General features: G+C 30.8%; 1 protein-coding gene across 2 annotated transcripts in view; it reads left to right on the forward strand.

Annotated features, from left to right (window-relative positions):
- Positions 1 to 5,189: 5,189 nt before the first annotated feature.
- Positions 5,190 to 20,688, forward strand: part of LOC107452832 (thimet oligopeptidase) — a 39,377-nt gene continuing 23,878 nt past the window's right edge. Inside the window, exons 1-5 of one of the 2 annotated variants that reach the window (XM_016069435.5) lie at positions 5,190 to 5,479; positions 5,677 to 5,858; positions 9,298 to 9,437; positions 12,007 to 12,119; positions 18,102 to 18,274. In XM_016069435.5, coding sequence (XP_015924921.1) covers positions 5,368 to 5,479; positions 5,677 to 5,858; positions 9,298 to 9,437; positions 12,007 to 12,119; positions 18,102 to 18,274 — 720 coding nt within the window. In that variant the 5' untranslated portion in view covers positions 5,190 to 5,367. Of the gene's footprint in view, positions 5,522 to 5,676; positions 5,859 to 9,297; positions 9,438 to 12,006; positions 12,120 to 18,101; positions 18,275 to 20,688 lie in introns of both variants that reach the window. The other variant, XM_016069436.5, reaches the window with a different exon arrangement.

Consider the following 20,688-nt stretch of genomic DNA (forward strand, 5'->3'; position numbering starts at 1 on the left):
GACCGTCGCCCATAGCCCATTGTGCAGCTCTAGTGCGACGTAAATTAACAACAAATACTCGAGACGAGTTAATCCGAAGAAAGTTGGTTGCTGACCCAAACAAGAACTCTAATCCAATATACGAGGAGATGGCTACCGTGGATGGACTCACAGTAAGTAAACATAGCATTAGACATCATCTGAATGTAGCTGAACTGTGTACACGAGTTCAAGTAAAAAACCGATCATCCGGTCGAAGAATAGAATGATCTTACTGAAATTTGCAAGGGATTCATTGCCCCCTTTTTCATTTGCTTATTTACTGTTTGGCAAATAGCTTAGGGAATTGGGCCATGTCCAAGATTTTCACAAAGTCCTCCATTTTCTCGTGACAAATCATACCTCTTTGGGTACTGAATTGGAAATTGGTGATTATCTTATTCAGGTCAAAATTACAATCTATGCATGAATGAATGGAAGTATGTATTGGCCCACCGTATAAACGTTTTAGTTTACGTTTCAAATTTACTATTCGTCTAATATAAATTTTGTAACTTGAAATTAAGTTATTCGAAATAAGAATATAATTGACGTTGTTCGTGAGTTTGAAACTCGCCATTTGAAAAATCTCCATGTATTAAAGGGTGACTAGTACACGTTAAATCTGTTGGAGTCTCAAAGTCCTTTTAGTTACCATAAGAAATAAATATCTCTGGGAGTACTGAATTGGAAATTGATAGTTACCCTGTTCAGGTCAAAATTACGATCTGTGAATGTATGGGCCCACCTTATAAACGCATTGTGACATCTGTGTGGCTGAAGTATTCTTGGCCATCGATGGCGCCTCTCAGGGTCGGATTACCGTTTAGGCCATGGCCCGGGGGCCCCCAATGATTAGGGGCCTCCTTAAAATGGATTTTTAGAAAATAAATTAAGAAAAACAATGATTTTTCAAATTTTTACGAAATGTTATGATAATATTTTAGTTCTTAAATTTAGAACTAACGTTAGTTCTTAATAAAATGAAGTAAAATTTTATTTATTTTAAATATTCTTTCTTAAATGAAAAGATAGATAAATACTATTATATTTGAATAAATAAAAAATATAGGAGAAAAAATTTAATCTAAGGGCCCCGAAAATTTGAATGGCTTAGGGCCCCGCATACGCTTAATCCGCCCCTGGCGCCTGAAACGCACCCTTTGCCTTAAAGATGCTTGGTTTCACTAAGCTGGCTTGTTGGATTTGCAGGATTCATTCGAACAATCATGTGATACGTGATTTAAGTCTTTTTTTACTGCTTGTTTTGTAGTTCTAAAAATCTTCTGAAAGTTCTTTTTTTTCTTTTAAATATTTAAATAAACAATTCTTAGAAATTTGAAAGTTAAGTGTGATGGTCAGAAATTCATTTCAGAATCTTTTAAGATTTAACAATCATCCATAATAGTGAGCTTATCGTTATAACACACAGATAAAATTATGACACACTGATAAAATTTATGTTAAAATAACAATAAAAAAACTAAAAATTGTTATAAAAATATTAATTTTCTTCTTTTATTTTAAAGAAACGTTTTTATTAAGATACATATCTAGAGTTGACTGCTTTTGTCGTTATATCGAGCTTTAACTGTGTGTGAATTTCGAATTATCTGAAAAAATTGAAAAGTTGTGGACCCAAATCAAAAAAGTGAAACTGGGGTCTAATAACTAGCTGGCCGCCTTATGTATTCGCGATCGCAACACTCGAATACGCCATCTAGGGAGAGACCGGTTTCATGCCTTTAGCCCTTCTCCCTTCCCTCTCCTCCTCTTTTCAGTTGTATAGGAATGTTCTACGATATTTTCTCTTTTCTTAATATTTTGCCTTTTTACTAAATAAAAATATTTTTTAAAATTCCTGTGATGCTTTTCTTTACTATTCGTCTAATATAAATTTTGTAACTTGAAATTAAGTTATTCGAAATAAGAATATAATTGACGTTGTTCGTGAGTTTGAAACTCGCCATTTGAAAAATCTCCATGTATTAAAGGGTGACTAGTACACGTTAAATCTGTTGGAGTCTCAAAGTCCTTTTAGTTACCATAAGAAATAAATATCTCTGGGAGTACTGAATTGGAAATTGATAGTTACCCTGTTCAGGTCAAAATTACGATCTGTGAATGTATGGGCCCACCTTATAAACGCATTGTGACATCTGTGTGGCTGAAGTATTCTTGGCCATCGATGGCGCCTCTCAGGGTCGGATTACCGTTTAGGCCATGGCCCGGGGGCCCCCAATGATTAGGGGCCTCCTTAAAATGGATTTTTAGAAAATAAATTAAGAAAAACAATGATTTTTCAAATTTTTACGAAATGTTATGATAATATTTTAGTTCTTAAATTTAGAACTAACGTTAGTTCTTAATAAAATGAAGTAAAATTTTATTTATTTTAAATATTCTTTCTTAAATGAAAAGATAGATAAATACTATTATATTTGAATAAATAAAAAATATAGGAGAAAAAATTTAATCTAAGGGCCCCGAAAATTTGAATGGCTTAGGGCCCCGCATACGCTTAATCCGCCCCTGGCGCCTGAAACGCACCCTTTGCCTTAAAGATGCTTGGTTTCACTAAGCTGGCTTGTTGGATTTGCAGGATTCATTCGAACAATCATGTGATACGTGATTTAAGTCTTTTTTTACTGCTTGTTTTGTAGTTCTAAAAATCTTCTGAAAGTTCTTTTTTTTCTTTTAAATATTTAAATAAACAATTCTTAGAAATTTGAAAGTTAAGTGTGATGGTCAGAAATTCATTTCAGAATCTTTTAAGATTTAACAATCATCCATAATAGTGAGCTTATCGTTATAACACACAGATAAAATTATGACACACTGATAAAATTTATGTTAAAATAACAATAAAAAAACTAAAAATTGTTATAAAAATATTAATTTTCTTCTTTTATTTTAAAGAAACGTTTTTATTAAGATACATATCTAGAGTTGACTGCTTTTGTCGTTATATCGAGCTTTAACTGTGTGTGAATTTCGAATTATCTGAAAAAATTGAAAAGTTGTGGACCCAAATCAAAAAAGTGAAACTGGGGTCTAATAACTAGCTGGCCGCCTTATGTATTCGCGATCGCAACACTCGAATACGCCATCTAGGGAGAGACCGGTTTCATGCCTTTAGCCCTTCTCCCTTCCCTCTCCTCCTCTTTTCAGTTGTATAGGAATGTTCTACGATATTTTCTCTTTTCTTAATATTTTGCCTTTTTACTAAATAAAAATATTTTTTAAAATTCCTGTGATGCTTTTCTTTACTATTCGTCTAATATAAATTTTGTAACTTGAAATTAAGTTATTCGAAATAAGAATATAATTGACGTTGTTCGTGAGTTTGAAACTCGCCATTTGAAAAATCTCCATGTATTAAAGGGTGACTAGTACACGTTAAATCTGTTGGAGTCTCAAAGTCCTTTTAGTTACCATAAGAAATAAATATCTCTGGGAGTACTGAATTGGAAATTGATAGTTACCCTGTTCAGGTCAAAATTACGATCTGTGAATGTATGGGCCCACCTTATAAACGCATTGTGACATCTGTGTGGCTGAAGTATTCTTGGCCATCGATGGCGCCTCTCAGGGTCGGATTACCGTTTAGGCCATGGCCCGGGGGCCCCCAATGATTAGGGGCCTCCTTAAAATGGATTTTTAGAAAATAAATTAAGAAAAACAATGATTTTTCAAATTTTTACGAAATGTTATGATAATATTTTAGTTCTTAAATTTAGAACTAACGTTAGTTCTTAATAAAATGAAGTAAAATTTTATTTATTTTAAATATTCTTTCTTAAATGAAAAGATAGATAAATACTATTATATTTGAATAAATAAAAAATATAGGAGAAAAAATTTAATCTAAGGGCCCCGAAAATTTGAATGGCTTAGGGCCCCGCATACGCTTAATCCGCCCCTGGCGCCTGAAACGCACCCTTTGCCTTAAAGATGCTTGGTTTCACTAAGCTGGCTTGTTGGATTTGCAGGATTCATTCGAACAATCATGTGATACGTGATTTAAGTCTTTTTTTACTGCTTGTTTTGTAGTTCTAAAAATCTTCTGAAAGTTCTTTTTTTTCTTTTAAATATTTAAATAAACAATTCTTAGAAATTTGAAAGTTAAGTGTGATGGTCAGAAATTCATTTCAGAATCTTTTAAGATTTAACAATCATCCATAATAGTGAGCTTATCGTTATAACACACAGATAAAATTATGACACACTGATAAAATTTATGTTAAAATAACAATAAAAAAACTAAAAATTGTTATAAAAATATTAATTTTCTTCTTTTATTTTAAAGAAACGTTTTTATTAAGATACATATCTAGAGTTGACTGCTTTTGCCGTTATATCGAGCTTTAACTGTGTGTGAATTTCGAATTATCTGAAAAAATTGAAAAGTTGTGGACCCAAATCAAAAAAGTGAAACTGGGGTCTAATAACTAGCTGGCCGTATAATAACTAGCTACACTAGGGAACGCTGCAAGCTCGGAACCGCCTAAATTGCCGAGCTCGAAATCTAGCAACCATGTCACCTTTTATAACAATATATCTCTAAATAACTTGAACAAATTTTCACTTCAAACTCAACAGAATTGCATAATAACAATAATATGGATTTCAATGAAGGATTTAAGGCTACATTTCTAATGGCGCTCAAACTAAAGTCTGTACTTTAAGCATTATGTGTATTAACGCAAACACCAATCAGATTTTCTATCATAGGGACTAATCAAGCAAATTTAGAATCTGATTGGTGCAGCATCAAGACGCATCATGCGTCTAGTACAAGTTATGATTCAATACAAATCGCTCTCATGTTGTTGTAGTTCATTTACGTCGCACTGGAGCTGCACAATGGGCTATTGGCGATGGTCTGGGAAACAGCACAGAGAATGATCCGAAGACATGCCATCACAATTTTGATCGTCTGCAGAGGGGATGGCACCCCCGCTTCGGTAGCCCTGCGACCTACACGCGAAGTCGCGCACTGTAGGGTAGAGCTGTTTAAAGAGGACCAATACCGCATACTCTCTGTCCCTACGCAGACTAATCCATGTGGTCACCCACCCGCATCCTGACAGCAGCCAGTGGTGCTTGACTTCGGTGATCTGCTGGGAACCGCGTCTTAACGATCACTGCGGGACCAAATTGTTCTGAGCAAACTGGAGTAAACTTGTTTTAAAAAATGAAAGCAATAAAAAATTTTTTGTCATTGAGAACGTTAAGGCTCCTTAATAAATACTTTTTTCTTTTTCTTGCCCCCTAAGCAGTTTCGGTCTTTGTGAGTTCGTAATTGGATGATTTTGAGCCAATGAGAAGAAAGGGATATATGATTACATGAGAAAACGCCTCCACCAGAAGTGCTTTTCTATCCTCTCTTCTGGGCCTTGGCGAGATTTCTGGACTTCAAAGAATAGACTGGATATCGCCGACAGCTTGCTTGACTTATGTAAATAAATATTGCTTTTTTTGTAAACCGGTACACTCAAATGTATGTCATTTGACATATATATTAAAGAATGTATTATGTTTTAAAATTTAGATACCTCTCTAAATTGCAAAGTTTTTTTGTTAGAAAAAAATTCAATACCTTTAATCGAGTATTGACTCCTTCACTTTTTAATAATAATTCTGCTTTTTCCACAGTATTGAAAAATAAATTTTCCAGCACGATGCCAGTACAAGGAGTAGGAGAAGATTGGAGTTTAAACTTAAAACCAGAAGATCTAATTAATCGGGCAAAAGATGCTATTGAAAAATCTAGAAAAGTTTATGACTCTGTTGCTGAAGTACCTCCTGAAGATGTTTCATATGATACAGTGTTAAAAGTGAGTGTAATCTATAAGGAAATCTGTAAAATTATTATTATAATTATTTTTTTAAGTGAAACTTCTGAATTTTAGTAATATGTATCTATATTTATTTTTCAATTTTGCTTATAAAAGCGGCTTAAGCACTTAAAATTTGTTAGTACGTAATTTAAAGATTTAAAGTACATGCTTGGTATAAGTAATATCATAAAATAAAATTTAAGTTTAGCTATATATTTAATAAGTGGAATCACCACTATTCTATTGCAATGAATTGAATTAAAACTAACTGTAGGAATGAAATCTTGCAAAAAATTACTGAAGCAATGGTGAAGAAGATAATATAAGCATAATTAATGTTGTTTACTATTGTGACATAGTTGTACTTGCTCATGAAACAAATCTTGAAAGTGCAAGTAAATAATGTGTTATGTACTTAAGAAACTTTTGAAGTAGTTTTAAAAACTTTAGTGGAAAATAATCATACGAAAAAATTTTATATTTATTGTATTTTGAGTCTGTATAAATGTGAAATCAGTTTTTGTGGAAAATTTTCCTCAATTTAAAATTGTTTAACTTTATGAAAAAATGGTGATAAATTAAACTATCACTTATTCTTTTTGTTTACTGATTATGAAAACACAGACTTAGTAATAAAAGTGTTTTGTGAAGATATAGCTTTGATCTCATAATAATTACAGTTAGACCTCTATCCTTCATAATTAATATGGTAAATCCCAGCAAAAAATAAGTTATTTGGAAGATTTGTAAAATAGAAATTTACCATTTTAGATAAAAACAAATTCTATATTTAAAAACACTAAATATCAATGAAAGAGTAATCAATTACACATATTGATTACCTTTCTTTTGTATATAATATCTACTTTGTACATCTTAATCTGTAAAAGAAATCTAAGAAAGAAAAGAATAAAACAAAATACTATTCGTGCAAGATACATTGCATTTTTAAGTTAGAAGATAAAATTATTTGAATGAATTCTAGCTTTTATGCGCATTATAATACAGTTTATTATCTCTTTAAAGGAAAGATTAAACTTAAAATGTTTGAAGACAAGTATTTTGTGAAATTAAAAAGAAAAAAGTTACTGAATCACGAGGATAAGCTTCATAATTAGAGAATTCACTTTTTTATCTGAAAGTAATTTTACATGGAAATCCTCAAATTCTCAAAATAATTTACAAGAAATTCTTGGCTCCTAAAAAATGCTCCTAAATTAGTGAAATTTCTCAAAATAAATTTTGTTAAATTGAAGTCTGATTAAATTTTTTGGGAGCTATGTTTTCTTATTTGAGTTTTTATTTTTGCTCTCAAAATGTTTTCGGAAATAGTGAATTTTATTCGTTCAGTTATATTATAATACTATAAGATTTTTTAATTTTAAATTTCATTCCATTATACTTTTGTTATTTTAACAAAATTTATCTTCTTAATTTATAATTTATCTTTCTGAACTTGTGAACCTTAAGCTATCTTGCTAACATTCAAATTTATTATATTTTCTATGCTATGTCTCTTTTATATTTTAAGATTAGTAATGCATTTTTTAGTACACACTATTACTATTATTATTCAAATTACTTAAAATAGTTTAAGATATTGAATGCGAACTTTACAAAATCACCTGACATTTAACTGAAAGTAATTGTTCTGATATAATATTAACTATAATTTTGTGGAAAAAACAAACAAACTTATCTACCAGTTTTTCTACAGAAACTATATAAAACTGGTATGATTAATCAAATCTCAAACCAAAGGCAATGTAGAAATCTAAATTGCTTTTTCAGAAATGTTTTTGTACTTCACATTTGAATTTCGATGTAATTGCTTTGAATTTCTATGTTCCTTGTTGTGTCTATTTGTAACAATGTCACTTCACCTCTGCATAAAAAAAATAAATAAAAAAAAATACATTGTGCAAAAAAAATAAATAAAAAAAAAATGTAATGATCTGATCTGTATGTTTTAAGACTCAATCTTAATGGTTTGAGTAGGTGACCTTAAATATCCTAATTAATTAATGCAGGCAATATTTTATTTAATAATGGTCGAAAAACTCTTGAATTTTAAAATATGCAGCTTTTTGCATCATTTTAAAGTATAAAAATTTCCATGTCAAAATACAAAATTTGAGTGAAATCATCAGTCAAATAGCTCCTGAGAAATCTAATTTTAAGGAAGTTGTAAATTTAAAATGTGATTTCTCAGAAACTATTCTACAAATTTTGCTCAAGTTTTGTATTTTATCATATTAAATTATGTACTTCAAAATGATGTAAAAAATTGTATACCTTACAATTCAAATTTTTTCAACTATTCAATAAAAAAATAAATATTCTCTAAATTTTTTTTTTTTTTTTTTGCATGGAATTATCTTTGGATAAACAATTTTTATAATTCTGTGCAAAAAGTTTTTAATTTAATTAATAAGTTACTGAGATATGGCAAAATACAAAAATATGATTATGGGATCCAAACTTTAGATTGCTCTCCTGACCAAACTATGGGGACCATATTACCTAGATTTTGGCTATCCCCTATATTTTGGAGATCAAAAATTAGAATTCATCAAAAAAAGGTACTAATAGTAAAAGTACATTTTGTTTTCGTAACTTAAAATTTGATCTGCACTAATTATTTATGGTATTTGAGGTCACCTCCTCGAACCATTAAGATTCAGTCCTAGAATATGAAAATCTGATCATTAGATCAAAAATTATTTTGTGTTGTACTTTTTTTTTGGTGCACTGTACATCTTGAAATACATAGTATTTTTAGCAATATTCTTTTTTAAGTGTTTTTTCAAATACAATCCACCATGCCTATTTTTTCACTAAATAAATATACATTCCTAGTTTTTTTGTTTGCATTCTGTGCTTTTTACTCCTATTCTTTTATTTCTAGAAGAGAACCATCTCATAGATGGCTCTCTTTATAAATATTTTAATTTAACTTAGATATTTAATGGTTTAGAAGAGTGAGAAGAAGTTAATATGTAATAATTATAAAGGCACTTTTTCAGAAAAAAGATAGTGCCTTTATAAATATTATTTTAGTTTAATTTTGGTATTTAAAAGTATAAACATTACTTAACTGTCAGTCTTTTTTTTCAATAATAAAACCATAAAAGGAACTACGGCTGTAAAGTGTTCTAGAATCAGACCTCATATTCGATTTAAAATGAAGTCTGCAAAGAATTTTTATTTTTTTTTAGCATTTTTCTTTATTATACAAAGTGATCAATAACAGTAGCTTTTCAGTAGTTAAAAATATTACTTTTTTTAAATGAATTAAATTTTAAGCTTATTAAGTGGCTTTCGTATCTAACGTTACAGTTTTTTAGACTTTTTTATTTATTTACAGGAAGACTTATTTGTTGTTATTTACAAAATTTTTGTTTTTATATTTCATAATTTCTTTAATTTTTTTAAGGCACTGGCAGACATGTCCTGCTGGTTTTCTTCCATTCAATACTTTTTGGAATCTGCTCAGCACATCTCTACTGATTCTACTATACGTGATGCAAGCTGTGAGGCTGAAAAATTGATACGAGCTTTCAATGTTGAATCTAGGTAATTTTAAGTTTTATACCATGAGGCATTACTTTGCTTAGCTATAAACGAAATACAATGCTATTTGGTAAAATATCATACTTGGTAATTTTCCATTTGGCCTGTGATGACGATTAAGTGGCCAACACATATTCACTAGGCTCAAGTAAAACTAAACTCAGTGGCGCAACAGCACGTAGAGGGCCAAGGCCTACTATCCCCATCTCAGTTTTCTTGATCTTGGGCTCTGGGGTGCAGGAGCAGATCAGGCGGTCAGCTGAATGTGCAACCCCCAGTGGTTAGTTCCCAAGCATGCTTGGTACTCATTTATCGACCCACTGAAGGGATTAAAGGCTGAGCTAACCTTGCCCGGCCCGAGGGTCGCACCCAGAACCTGTGGCACAAGAGCGCGAAGCGCTACCACCTAGGCTCAAGTAAATTTAGCTTTTTTTTAAAAAATTTCTTGCACCTTTTTTAAGGACTGCAATTTTATTTTAAAATATGAAAGTAAATAATTATAATTGCTGAATTTCCTTGTGCTGGAGAAATGGTAAAATATGTTATGCTTATATTCAAAATTATTTGGCTTAAAAAATGCATATTTTCTATTTTATAAATTTTAAATGATTAATTTACTTAATTCTTATTAACTTATTCTGGAACACATTCTTTTACACTGGATTCAAATAAATTGTTCTTACAATTAAACAAAGGAAGCATTTTTATTTTAATCATGAGTATGGCCTGGATTTTTATAACTAAAACAGCAAAAAAAAAATATTGTCTTAAAAATATGAAAAATGTATTAAAAAAAAAAATGTCTCTTGTAATAAAAAAATACTGGTCAAAAGTTTCATTATAACAAACGTCTTTTTTCCTTTTTTTACACATTGTGGGTTAGTCAGGCAAAAGTTTCTTTATAAAAATACTGCCTCAATTTAGAATAATTCTATTTTAAAGAGGAGTATTTGCAATCTGTAATGCATTACATAGTAAAACACAGTTAAAATGTGGGTAAGTTGTAAGAGTACACCAGTACTTTTAAAGATTTAGAAAATGCCCTGAAACTGAAAAATTCCCCATAACTCTCAAACACAAAAAAAATTAATAGAAAAATATTAATTTACAATCCGAAAATGTAAATGTCATCAAAATCTATGGCTTAATCATAAGTCTTGCAATTGCTTTTTGAATGTGCAGGTTGTGAAAATCAATTTCTCTCCTTTTGTAAATTCAAATAACTTTTTTTTATAATGGAGAATATATGTTTATTTATAATTTTTAACCATAGATATATAGTCAAGGATATACTATGTGACATTATCATTTTTTATAACCGTCATTGAACAGCCGACCCAATTTTTGGGTTTAGGACTACTAATGTTCACCTACATAGCTTTGTAATTTTGAACTCAATCCAGAAGACAAGGGAACTCCTGGATATAGTATTGGGAGAAATTTGCCTTTGTGGAGGGCTTTTTGATGGAACTACCCTACATTTGCGTTACATGGAGAGGAAGACCATGATAATCTCCCACGGTTAGCTTGACAGCAAGGGGACTCTATCCCATGATCCGTCTACCACTGAGGATATTTCATGTGAGCACTGTGGTTGGTGCAAGCCGGATGCGGAATTCGAATCTGGGATTCAAACCCGGTTCACATCATTAGAAGGTGAAAGCTCTATCCCCTGAGCCACCATGGCTCTGTGTGATATTATTGTAGGACATCTTCCAAAGTTTCTAATTTTTACCTTTAAAGAAAACATGTAGTTGATGACGTAGTTTTGAACTTATAAGCAAACAGCATTCGTATCATATTTCTATTTAATCATTCATTTTTAAAAACTATTTCTTTCCAGTTATGAAATTAGATAACTTTAGAACATTTGTATTTTTATATTGAGTACCTACAATATTTATAATATTTATTCTATTACAAGCAGAGAAAAAAGGGTTTGTATTAATAAATTTACTAAAAAACATTTATGTTGTTTGGATAATAAATAAATTACTTATATCTAATCTTGAATTAGTGTTAGAAGAATTAATGCAATATGTTAAGCACAAAAATAACTTTCACGACAAGTAAAATATAGCAAAATTAAAATATTTATATTGAATTATTAATTATTTTAGTTGCTATAAAAAAAATTTTTTTTTTCATGTAGATTTTCTTTTACATTTGGTATCCTTTAAAAAACATAATAAATCTATCACCTGTATCTTTCTACAAAAACAATTTACTTACAAACCTTATATGTTAAAAAGGAAAATATATTATTTTAAGAAACATTTTATGAAATTAAAATGGAAAAAAAAAACAGGTCGTAAGTTACAGTGAATTTCATAAATTCAATTAAAAACAATAAAAGAAGACAAACTCATCTAATCAGTGGTTAAATTTCCTGCCACAAAAGCCAAGATTTTCTAATAGCCTTCAATATAATTTTAGACTTTTATCTAAGATTGCAAAAATTTGTATTAGTACTAATTTTGAATGCAGAAGCACATTTGCTTAAAGTGTAATGTTGCCTAAAATTAAATATGCCTATGCATTATGTATATACAACATTATATTTTCCCTATAGTATGAGAGAAGATGTTTTTAAGAAATTGCAAGTTCTTGAAAGTAAAAATCTACCTTTGAAACCTGAAGCTAAACGTTACTTAGACAAGCTTGTTCAATTAGGAAAGAGAAATGGTTTGTATATGAATTATGCTTATTCACAAAATTATTTTTTGTCACTCAAAGTATTTGTTTTATAGGTAAACAGTTTTAGAAATACAATATGCTGACAAATCTAATTCATTTTTATGAACTGATTTGTATTCAATATTATTCCGTTTTTTTAAGCTCTTGTAGTTAAAATTGCGATCTTACTTTTTAGAAATTTAAAATGCTTAAGTTATTTTACACTTTAAGATGTTTAAAAATATCATAGAATTTTGAATGCTTACAATTTATGCATCATACATTATTGTGCTTGTAAAATATTTATTTGATTTATTCATAAGCACAAATGTTTCAGTATTTTAAATAAGATCAATAGTATTGCAAAATTTTGCTATATGTTTCAGTTTTCTTAAATTTTCTTTGCATGCACAAACAAACATGATATACTTTTTTCTTCTAAAGCATTGGTTCTCAACGGGGGCGGTGGGAGTATGCTGAGGGGCGGTGAACTTGTTTTGGGCGGTAGGGGGGCGATGGATATGTTTTGGGCGATAGGGGGGCGATGAGCATGTTTTGTCATTCAAATTTAATTTCAAAACTTACAAATAAAATTATCGAATTAAGATTTATTTAATAAATAAAATTAATCTAAAATTAGTATTAAAGAAAAAAGATTAAATTAATATAATAAAGAAGGATTATCCGATACACCGTTGTACCAGCTATAAAACGAACTTAAAAGACACCTATTCTTCGATCCGAACCAACACAGCTCAGCGCATGAGTCAGTAGTTTTTGCCTCTGACTTATTCAAGCCATTTGGTGGAAATTGAAATGCAAGCGCTTTCAGTATGAATGTTTGACTAGACCAGAGGTCGCCAAAGTGGTCTATATAGACCCCCAGGGGTCTATTTAACAAAAGCGGGGGTCGATCTGAGACAGGGGGGCGAATGGGGGTCGATCCGAATCGGAAGGGTCGATTGTGGTCGACTGTTTGAAAAAAAAAACAGTTCTCAATACGCAAATCACACATACTTAATTAAGTACCTAAAATTTGTGAATTTTTTTAATAATTGACTCAATATTAGTTTTTTTATAAAACATAAATTAATAAACGCATATTTAGTGGGGTGAAACAAGTATTTACGTACCAAAGCGCAGTGGCACGAACTCAGAGCAGTTTATAAGTCATATGCATATGTGCGTTTGTCCAAATGTCACGTATGACGAGCATTGACGTTACAAATGAAAATATCATACGCAGTTTCAGCTATCTTTGCGAACTATGTTGAATATTTGCAGTGTCTTTATTAAAACTTTTATAGTTTTGGATAATTAGTTATTGTTTCGATAAAACCATTCGTTTAGTTTAGATATCAATTTTAATTATCAATGCACAAAAAAGAAGGTAAGCATTAATAATATGAATTAGTACAGCCCGCGACAAAACTATAGCACACTTTGTATTTTTTTACGAAAATTACAAAATTGACCAATTTTGAACCCAATATAGCGAACCTTGCAAAAAAACACCAGGCACACCCATCTCATTGATCAAGTAGCAGTAAATCTTTAGTTACTTTACTTAGTATATCTACTTATGCATAATTACTTATTATTTAATAATAAGGTATTTAAATTTAAATGTTAATATATTTTTCATAAAACTATTGTTACACAATGTACTATTACTTTAATAAATGTTTAGAATCATAAAATAAATGTACAAACACAGTATCTAACAGAGTTTTATTTTAATTAACTGAAAATTACTTTTGTGGGGGTCGATGGTGATTTCGAAAAATTATATAGGGGTCGATGATAAAAAAAGTTTGGCAACCCCTGGACTAGACCCTTGTTTCTTAAGCTTCCTTGCGGTTTTTTGCCCAATTTCGATTAGATCTCATAGTTTATTTGGCCAGGTACGTGCGCGAATTAGTTCTTTATCATAAATTATTTATTAATTTTGAGAAATAGTTGATTTTCTTTAAACTTTTGTATTTTGCTTACACTAACAGTGTCGGTTGACAAAAAGAAGTGTCATCAATACAGTGCCACGTGCTTGAAGTTGGGATTTGTTTAATCACTGTTGAACTCTCAATTACCCATGTGTTTACTTTGTAATAAAGTTTTATCTAATGAGGTAATGAAATCATACCGGTAGCAGCAGCATTTGCAAAAAACATATCCTGACAAACAAAATATAGATTTGTCATTTTTCTCAAAAACATCTTGCTTCACGTTTCTGAAGGCATTTTCTGTCTCAGAGTCACTAGCAACCTCATCACAAAAATGCGACGATGGTTTGATAGCTTCTCATAATATATCAAAATTTATTGCTAAATCTGGGAAAGCTCATACCATCGAAGTAGAGTTGATACTGCCGGTTGTCAAGGAAGTTTTAGAAACTGTTTTACACCAGCCAGCCGCATCCCATAAGCAACGATTCAGTACGGAGACGAAGTAATGAGATGGCCGAAGACGTTCAAATTTCTTCATGCAAATTTTTGATATCCATCGAATTTTCCCTTCAAGTTGATGAATCAACCTTGCCAGGTAATGTAGGCTTTACTGTAGGCATAGGTCCGGTTTGTAAAGGTAAGAAACATTATTCAAGATATGCTTTTTGCAAGAAGCTTGATTACATAGATATCAAAAGTAAATCTATTTTTAATACTGTCGAAGATTATTTTAAAGAGAAAAACATTCCTCTTGCGAATATTATGCCCATTGCCACTCATAGGCTCCTGCAATGGTGGGTCAACATCGTGGGTTTATCGCCCTTTTGGAATGGGTGGTACCAGATATTTTAACTGTTCACTGCGGGATTGACAGGCAGCATTTAGTTGGAAAAAATCTCAGTGACCGTTTGCATCAATCATTGCAATATGCCATATCTGGTGTGAACAAAATTCACAGTAATGCTGCCTACGATTGATTATTCAGACGCTTGCTACTATACACCGAGATTCGTTGGCTTTCCAAAAGCTTCTGTCTCAATAGGTATTGGAATCTTTTCGACTCTGTGCTTGAGTTCCTCGAAAAAAGAAATGTAGCTCTGAGAGACAGATTGCTAGAATTTATGAAAGACTTTAGATTTATCTGTAAAATTTAATGACGCTTAATTTAAAGTTTCAAGGGGACGAACTCAATTTGATCCCTACAAAATCAGTTATTTCAGCCTTTCTAAAAAAACTCATTTTAGGGAAGCAGAATTTTGGTTGGAAGGAGTTCAGCCAAGCAGGCGAAATTCTCTCTGACGACGCACAAGAATATTGTCAACACCTTGACTCTTGGCACATGGACTTTTCTGACCCTTTTAAAGACGTTATGTTCCCTAGAAGTCCCTCACAATGGATTTTGAACCCTTTTGTAAATATTGAAGCAGCAGAGGTTTTGATTTACGAGGAATTGGTCGAATTTTTAATTAATGAAACCTTAAAATGGTGATCGTCTCACAGAATTTTTGCTAAGAGGTAACATCAGTCGTCTCTATCCTGGACTACAGACAATCGTTAATTTTTTTTTAAAATTGTCTTCCCTGCCTCCTAATTTGTCGAACGGGGATTCAGTGCTGTTACGGATCTTGTCACAAAAAGGAGAAATCGACTCTAAGTTGTGCAACGAGGATATTTGCGTCTTCATCTCACTAAAAGTATTAAACCGAGCGTTACGGAATTACTGTCTGAACCATTAATTACAATCATCCCACTAACATAGTTATTTGAATGCTTCGTTGATATTACTTTCTAGTGTAAAAAATTATTTTGGGTGTTTTTTTAATTATCTAATTAAGAATAAATTATTATTTTTAAGTATAGGTTTCATTGTTGTATTTTTTTTCATTAAACGTATTTATTTTGATCATAACAAATAGACTGTGATTGTCTGCCGTAAGAAAATTATCGAGTTAATTTATTCTTTTTTAAAAAACCAAACAAATTTAAAGCGTAAAAATATAGCTTAAAAATTTTGTCTCTTATAACTCAGCACACGTCCCTCTGTCCCCATGCTCTATAACAAAGGGGGGCGTTGAAATGTTTTTTGCTCCTTAAGGGGGCGGCAGCGTTAAAGAGGTTGAGAACCTATGTTCTAAAGTAATATGCATAAATGTAAAATATGTGGGTTTATTAAACTTAGACTACATATTAATTCATACTTCTATTTTGTATATTTTGCATGCTTTTTAATACTTGAGTGCATATATATTTAAATAAATAATAAGACTTTAATGTAGCTTTAGAATTGAAATCATAACTTTTTTTTTGCAGAGTTTCGGCAACTATACATATTATAAATTATTAGGTTTATTTTAATAGGACTTTATTTAATCTTTTTAGTAGCATCATTAGGTTAAAATTATAAACCTTTCCAACAAAGTTCAATACCATTCCAGACATTGAAGAGGAGTTAGATTGATATGTTTTATGAATCTCTCAATGTATTAAAAAAGTTGCGGCTGTTTCAGAAAATTTTTGTTGAACTTGCTTTTATAACTTGAAAAGTATTAGATAAAAAACTATGAAAATTGCATATTTCTAGGGAAGGGTTTAGGAGCATAATTGTACTGTAACCTGGGATGGGTCATAGATAGTCCTTTGCCAAGCCTTGATCAAATATTTTATATTCTCTTGTGGACTGCTATTGGGGGCCTGGGGCTCTCTGGGGCCATAGATTATCATGACAGCTGTTTCTCTTGTTCTATTTTTTTCTATCTATCTTTGTTCATTATATGGTTCTTTGTATTTGTTGCTGCCATTGCCTATCAATCTTGCCATTAGAAATGAAAAAACTTCTTTAAGAAAATTCTAGTATAGTGTAATTTCCCGTGGCAGAATCTTGGCGACATTGTCGCAGAATGTTTCTGAGTTCTTGGAAAAAGATGTTTTTTTTTTGGGAAATAAAAAATTTTGGTTTTCTTTTCTGCAGAAATTTTCAAAAGATTCTGTCTTTTTTTCAGAATTATATTCAAAATTATACGCCATTCTTGAGCATCGGAGTGGGAAAAAAAGGCTTGTAATTTTTCTATTTTCATTTGAGAATAATGAAGTAAAAAGCTTAGTTTTTTTTTTCTGCAGAAATATTTGTTCTATTTTATTTATTTTTTGGCAGTTATTGCTATCGATTTCCACGTAGTTTTTGAAATCCGATATTTTTTATCTGATATTATTTATGACAGCAGCTGAATCTTGAAATAAAAGAACACATTTGTTACCCCCTTTATAATGAGTTCGATTTGGCTTGATTTCGTCGTCGATCTCTCTCTCTCTTTTTTTTTGGTATAAATTATAAACCTTGGTGGATTTTACTATTTTTAATTTGCTTTTAAATTTGATGATGGCTTACAAAAGAAGAAAAAGGAAATAATTAGTGTGTTTTCTTCTTACAAAATGCAAGAATATCTCTCATAATAGTAGAATAAAAAAATATTACATATTAAATTTTAAAAATTGCATTATTTTTTTCCAAAAAGTTTTTTTTTCTTTTGAAGTTGACACTTTTGTTACTTTAAATAAGCAACATGCATATTTGTTATTATTAAAAGTTATGTGCAGAAGGATATTAATATTGGAGAGGTTTGTCGTAGAAAGCCCGGAAAAATTCTGCCCCAGGGGTGTAATTGGTTTTGAGGTCATTAATTTTTGAACTGTTTTATATAAAAGTTGACGAATTTTTTTAATTGTTTGTACCACATAATATAGTTTAGTAAAAACCAATAGGAGGGTAATAATGAATATTATGCAGCCAGGTACTTTAACATCTATAAGTAAGACATCTCACTTTGAATGAGGGATCGCATAACAATTAAAATATAAATTAATTTGCTGTTTTTAGGAAAGGTGTTAATTGACCTAGTATGAAGGTAATTTTAGTCCCATCTGATTTTGAAAAATATACTATGAAGAGCTCTTGTTTGTGTATAAATTATTTATATGGATCCGTCATATTGTAATTTCAATAAAAGTGATCAAAACCTTCCATTGTAAATGTTATTTTCTTAATTTTTAGGCTTGCATCTTTCTAAGGATATTCAAGAAGAGCTAAAAACTATCAAAAATAAAATAGATGAACTTGCTATTCAATTTTCGAAAAATTTAAATGAATTGAATACAACATTTGAGTTTGAGGAAAAAGACCTCTTAGGTATGCCATCAGATTTCTTGGCTAATTTGAAGAAAAACGTAAGTATGTTTATGTATATATTTAAATTACCAAAAATTTTCCTTTCTAAAGTATTTTATGTAACTGAATGTCTTTTGAAGCTGAAATATTGAAGAAGCGGAGCTGAAATATTCTATAGCTGTTAACCCCTTAATGCACAAATTTTTTGAAAAAAAACTGGCCGAAATTTTTAAAATTTTTTTTTAATGTAAAATAAAAAACACTTTAGAACATTGTCTTTTCTTTTGGTGGTCAATTTTGATATACTGCGCTTTTGTTCCATGGAAAAAGGCTATATTTTATTTTTGAATAAATAGGTGTTATAGCTTACAATCCTATGTAAATGATAAATATCAATAAAAAAATTTTTTTCCTTAGCTTTCACATTGTTATTTTCAATTCTGGATTATATTCGAGTGTGAAAAATTATAGCAGCATAAAATACAATGTTGCTCGAATTATCTCAAGTGTGCACAGTTTGGCCTGTTTAGCGCACTCAGATCAACTCGGGCGCAAAAGTTAAGGGGTTAATTTTCTTTAAAATGAGGGACTTTGAAAACAAAGAAAAATGTAGGTTAAATCTAGTTAATTGCTTATTCCAAATTCACAATTAGTACTAAAGAAAAAATTAAACAAGAAAAACTACATTTATAAATTGCTCATAAATTTTTTATTAAAAAGTATACATTATTTAGCTTTAAAATTTTTTGTTTAATTTGTTTTGTATATGCTTTGAAGAAAAGGTAAATTCAGGGGGATAATAATTTTTTTCATTAACTCTGATACCAGATGCTTCTGCAACTATTCAAGTACTCTATGTCCTGAATGAAATGCAACCCAGAAAAGTAAAACATGGACAACTTTGAAAAGAAATGTTTAATGAACACAAGTTATAAGAAAAATTGGAAATGACCTCAACACCCATTGGCAACACCTACGAAGATTATCAAAGACTTTAACCAATTTTTGATCTCTTACCTAATTTTTGCTTTTAGTTCTATATTAGATATCTTGCAATCTGTGCACTTAACTTTTTTCAAATATCCCTGTAGAAAATAGTCTGAAGGTGACAAGTCCAAACTTCAGGGAAACTACAGTTTTTAGAAAATCAGAGGACTCCCAAAAACTTTTAAAGTAAAGACATGATTGATGAAAATTTATGGGCTCCATCCTGTTGTGAATAACATCATTTTTCTGAGGATTCTAATGGATTTGATAATGAAAAAGTCGTGATATGCTGAACTGTTAATTGTGCTGTCAAAGAACAATAGACCCTCAACTCGTTAACGCCAAATGGCACCCCATACAACAATTTTTCTTGGTACATGTGAGGGTTTTATGTCAACCATGTTCAAAATGTTTGATAATTAATGTACCTGGACAGGGTTAACCAGGCTTTGTTGATGAAGGGAATGATATCGAGTTTATGAACTTCACCTCTGATAAATTTTAAAAGCCATTCTGCAAAAACTACTTTGACAGGCAAATCATTAGGCTTCAAATAAAGCACACTTTGTACACTCTGGAGATATATTTGGAGACCTTTCAATGCGAGATGTGTTGAGTTGACTTTCTAATTTTCTCTCCAATAAATTAAGTTTGGTCTTAATTTTATCATCAATACCTGCCACTTAAGCTGTTAAAACTATTGAAATTCTGTTGCAACCTAAATTCTTCACTGTTCCTTCTTATCAAAATTTGCCTATTAAAAACTTGGTGATACTCTTGTTGGGCATTTAAAAACTTGAATATTTCTCGTGAAATGTTTCTAGAATGGGTTTTTAAGACTTCGAAGTGAAATACATGTCTAATACAAATACTCGTTGCTTAATAGAAAGTGTACTGTATAGTGCCAATGGCAACTCACAACGGAAAAAAATATGCACATATGCAATTGCTTTCCCTTCCTGAGTGCCCTTGGCAATATATTTCTACTGCTTTGGTGCTATTTCCTCTTTTTTTCATAGGTTGCCTTTTATTTGGGATATACCATACTTCTTCAATAATATTTAAACTCCCTCAAAATTATTTCCTTACCTTCTGGAAACCCGACAATGGGCTGGCCTGATGTCCAGTCTGAATGAAATTCATCTTTACTCTGAAAGTTGTGGCTAATGTTGTTGATAACTTTGAAAAATGATTCAACTACAGTAGGGAACCGATTTTCCGGAACAATCGGGACCATCGCTATTCCGGATAACTGATTTTTCCAGTTTTCTGAATCGCTACAAAAAGCCGTTTTTTTATTGTTAAACTCAACTAAAAAAAAAAAAGCATTTGGAAATAATCTAAAAAAGAAGAAGAAACGATGAAGTAATACACTAATGATTATTTCCGAAATGATGGTAAGGTAAACATCTTTCAAAAAAGAAAGAAAAATCCTAAAATCTTATGAGGAAAAAAAACATTTTTTTAAAAAAATGGTGAGAAAATT

This window comes from Parasteatoda tepidariorum, chromosome 5 (genome assembly GCF_982258835.1).
Source record: "Parasteatoda tepidariorum strain Cologne lab strain chromosome 5, Ptep-v5.0, whole genome shotgun sequence".
In the NCBI taxonomy this organism is placed as follows: Eukaryota; Metazoa; Arthropoda; class Arachnida; order Araneae; family Theridiidae; genus Parasteatoda; species Parasteatoda tepidariorum.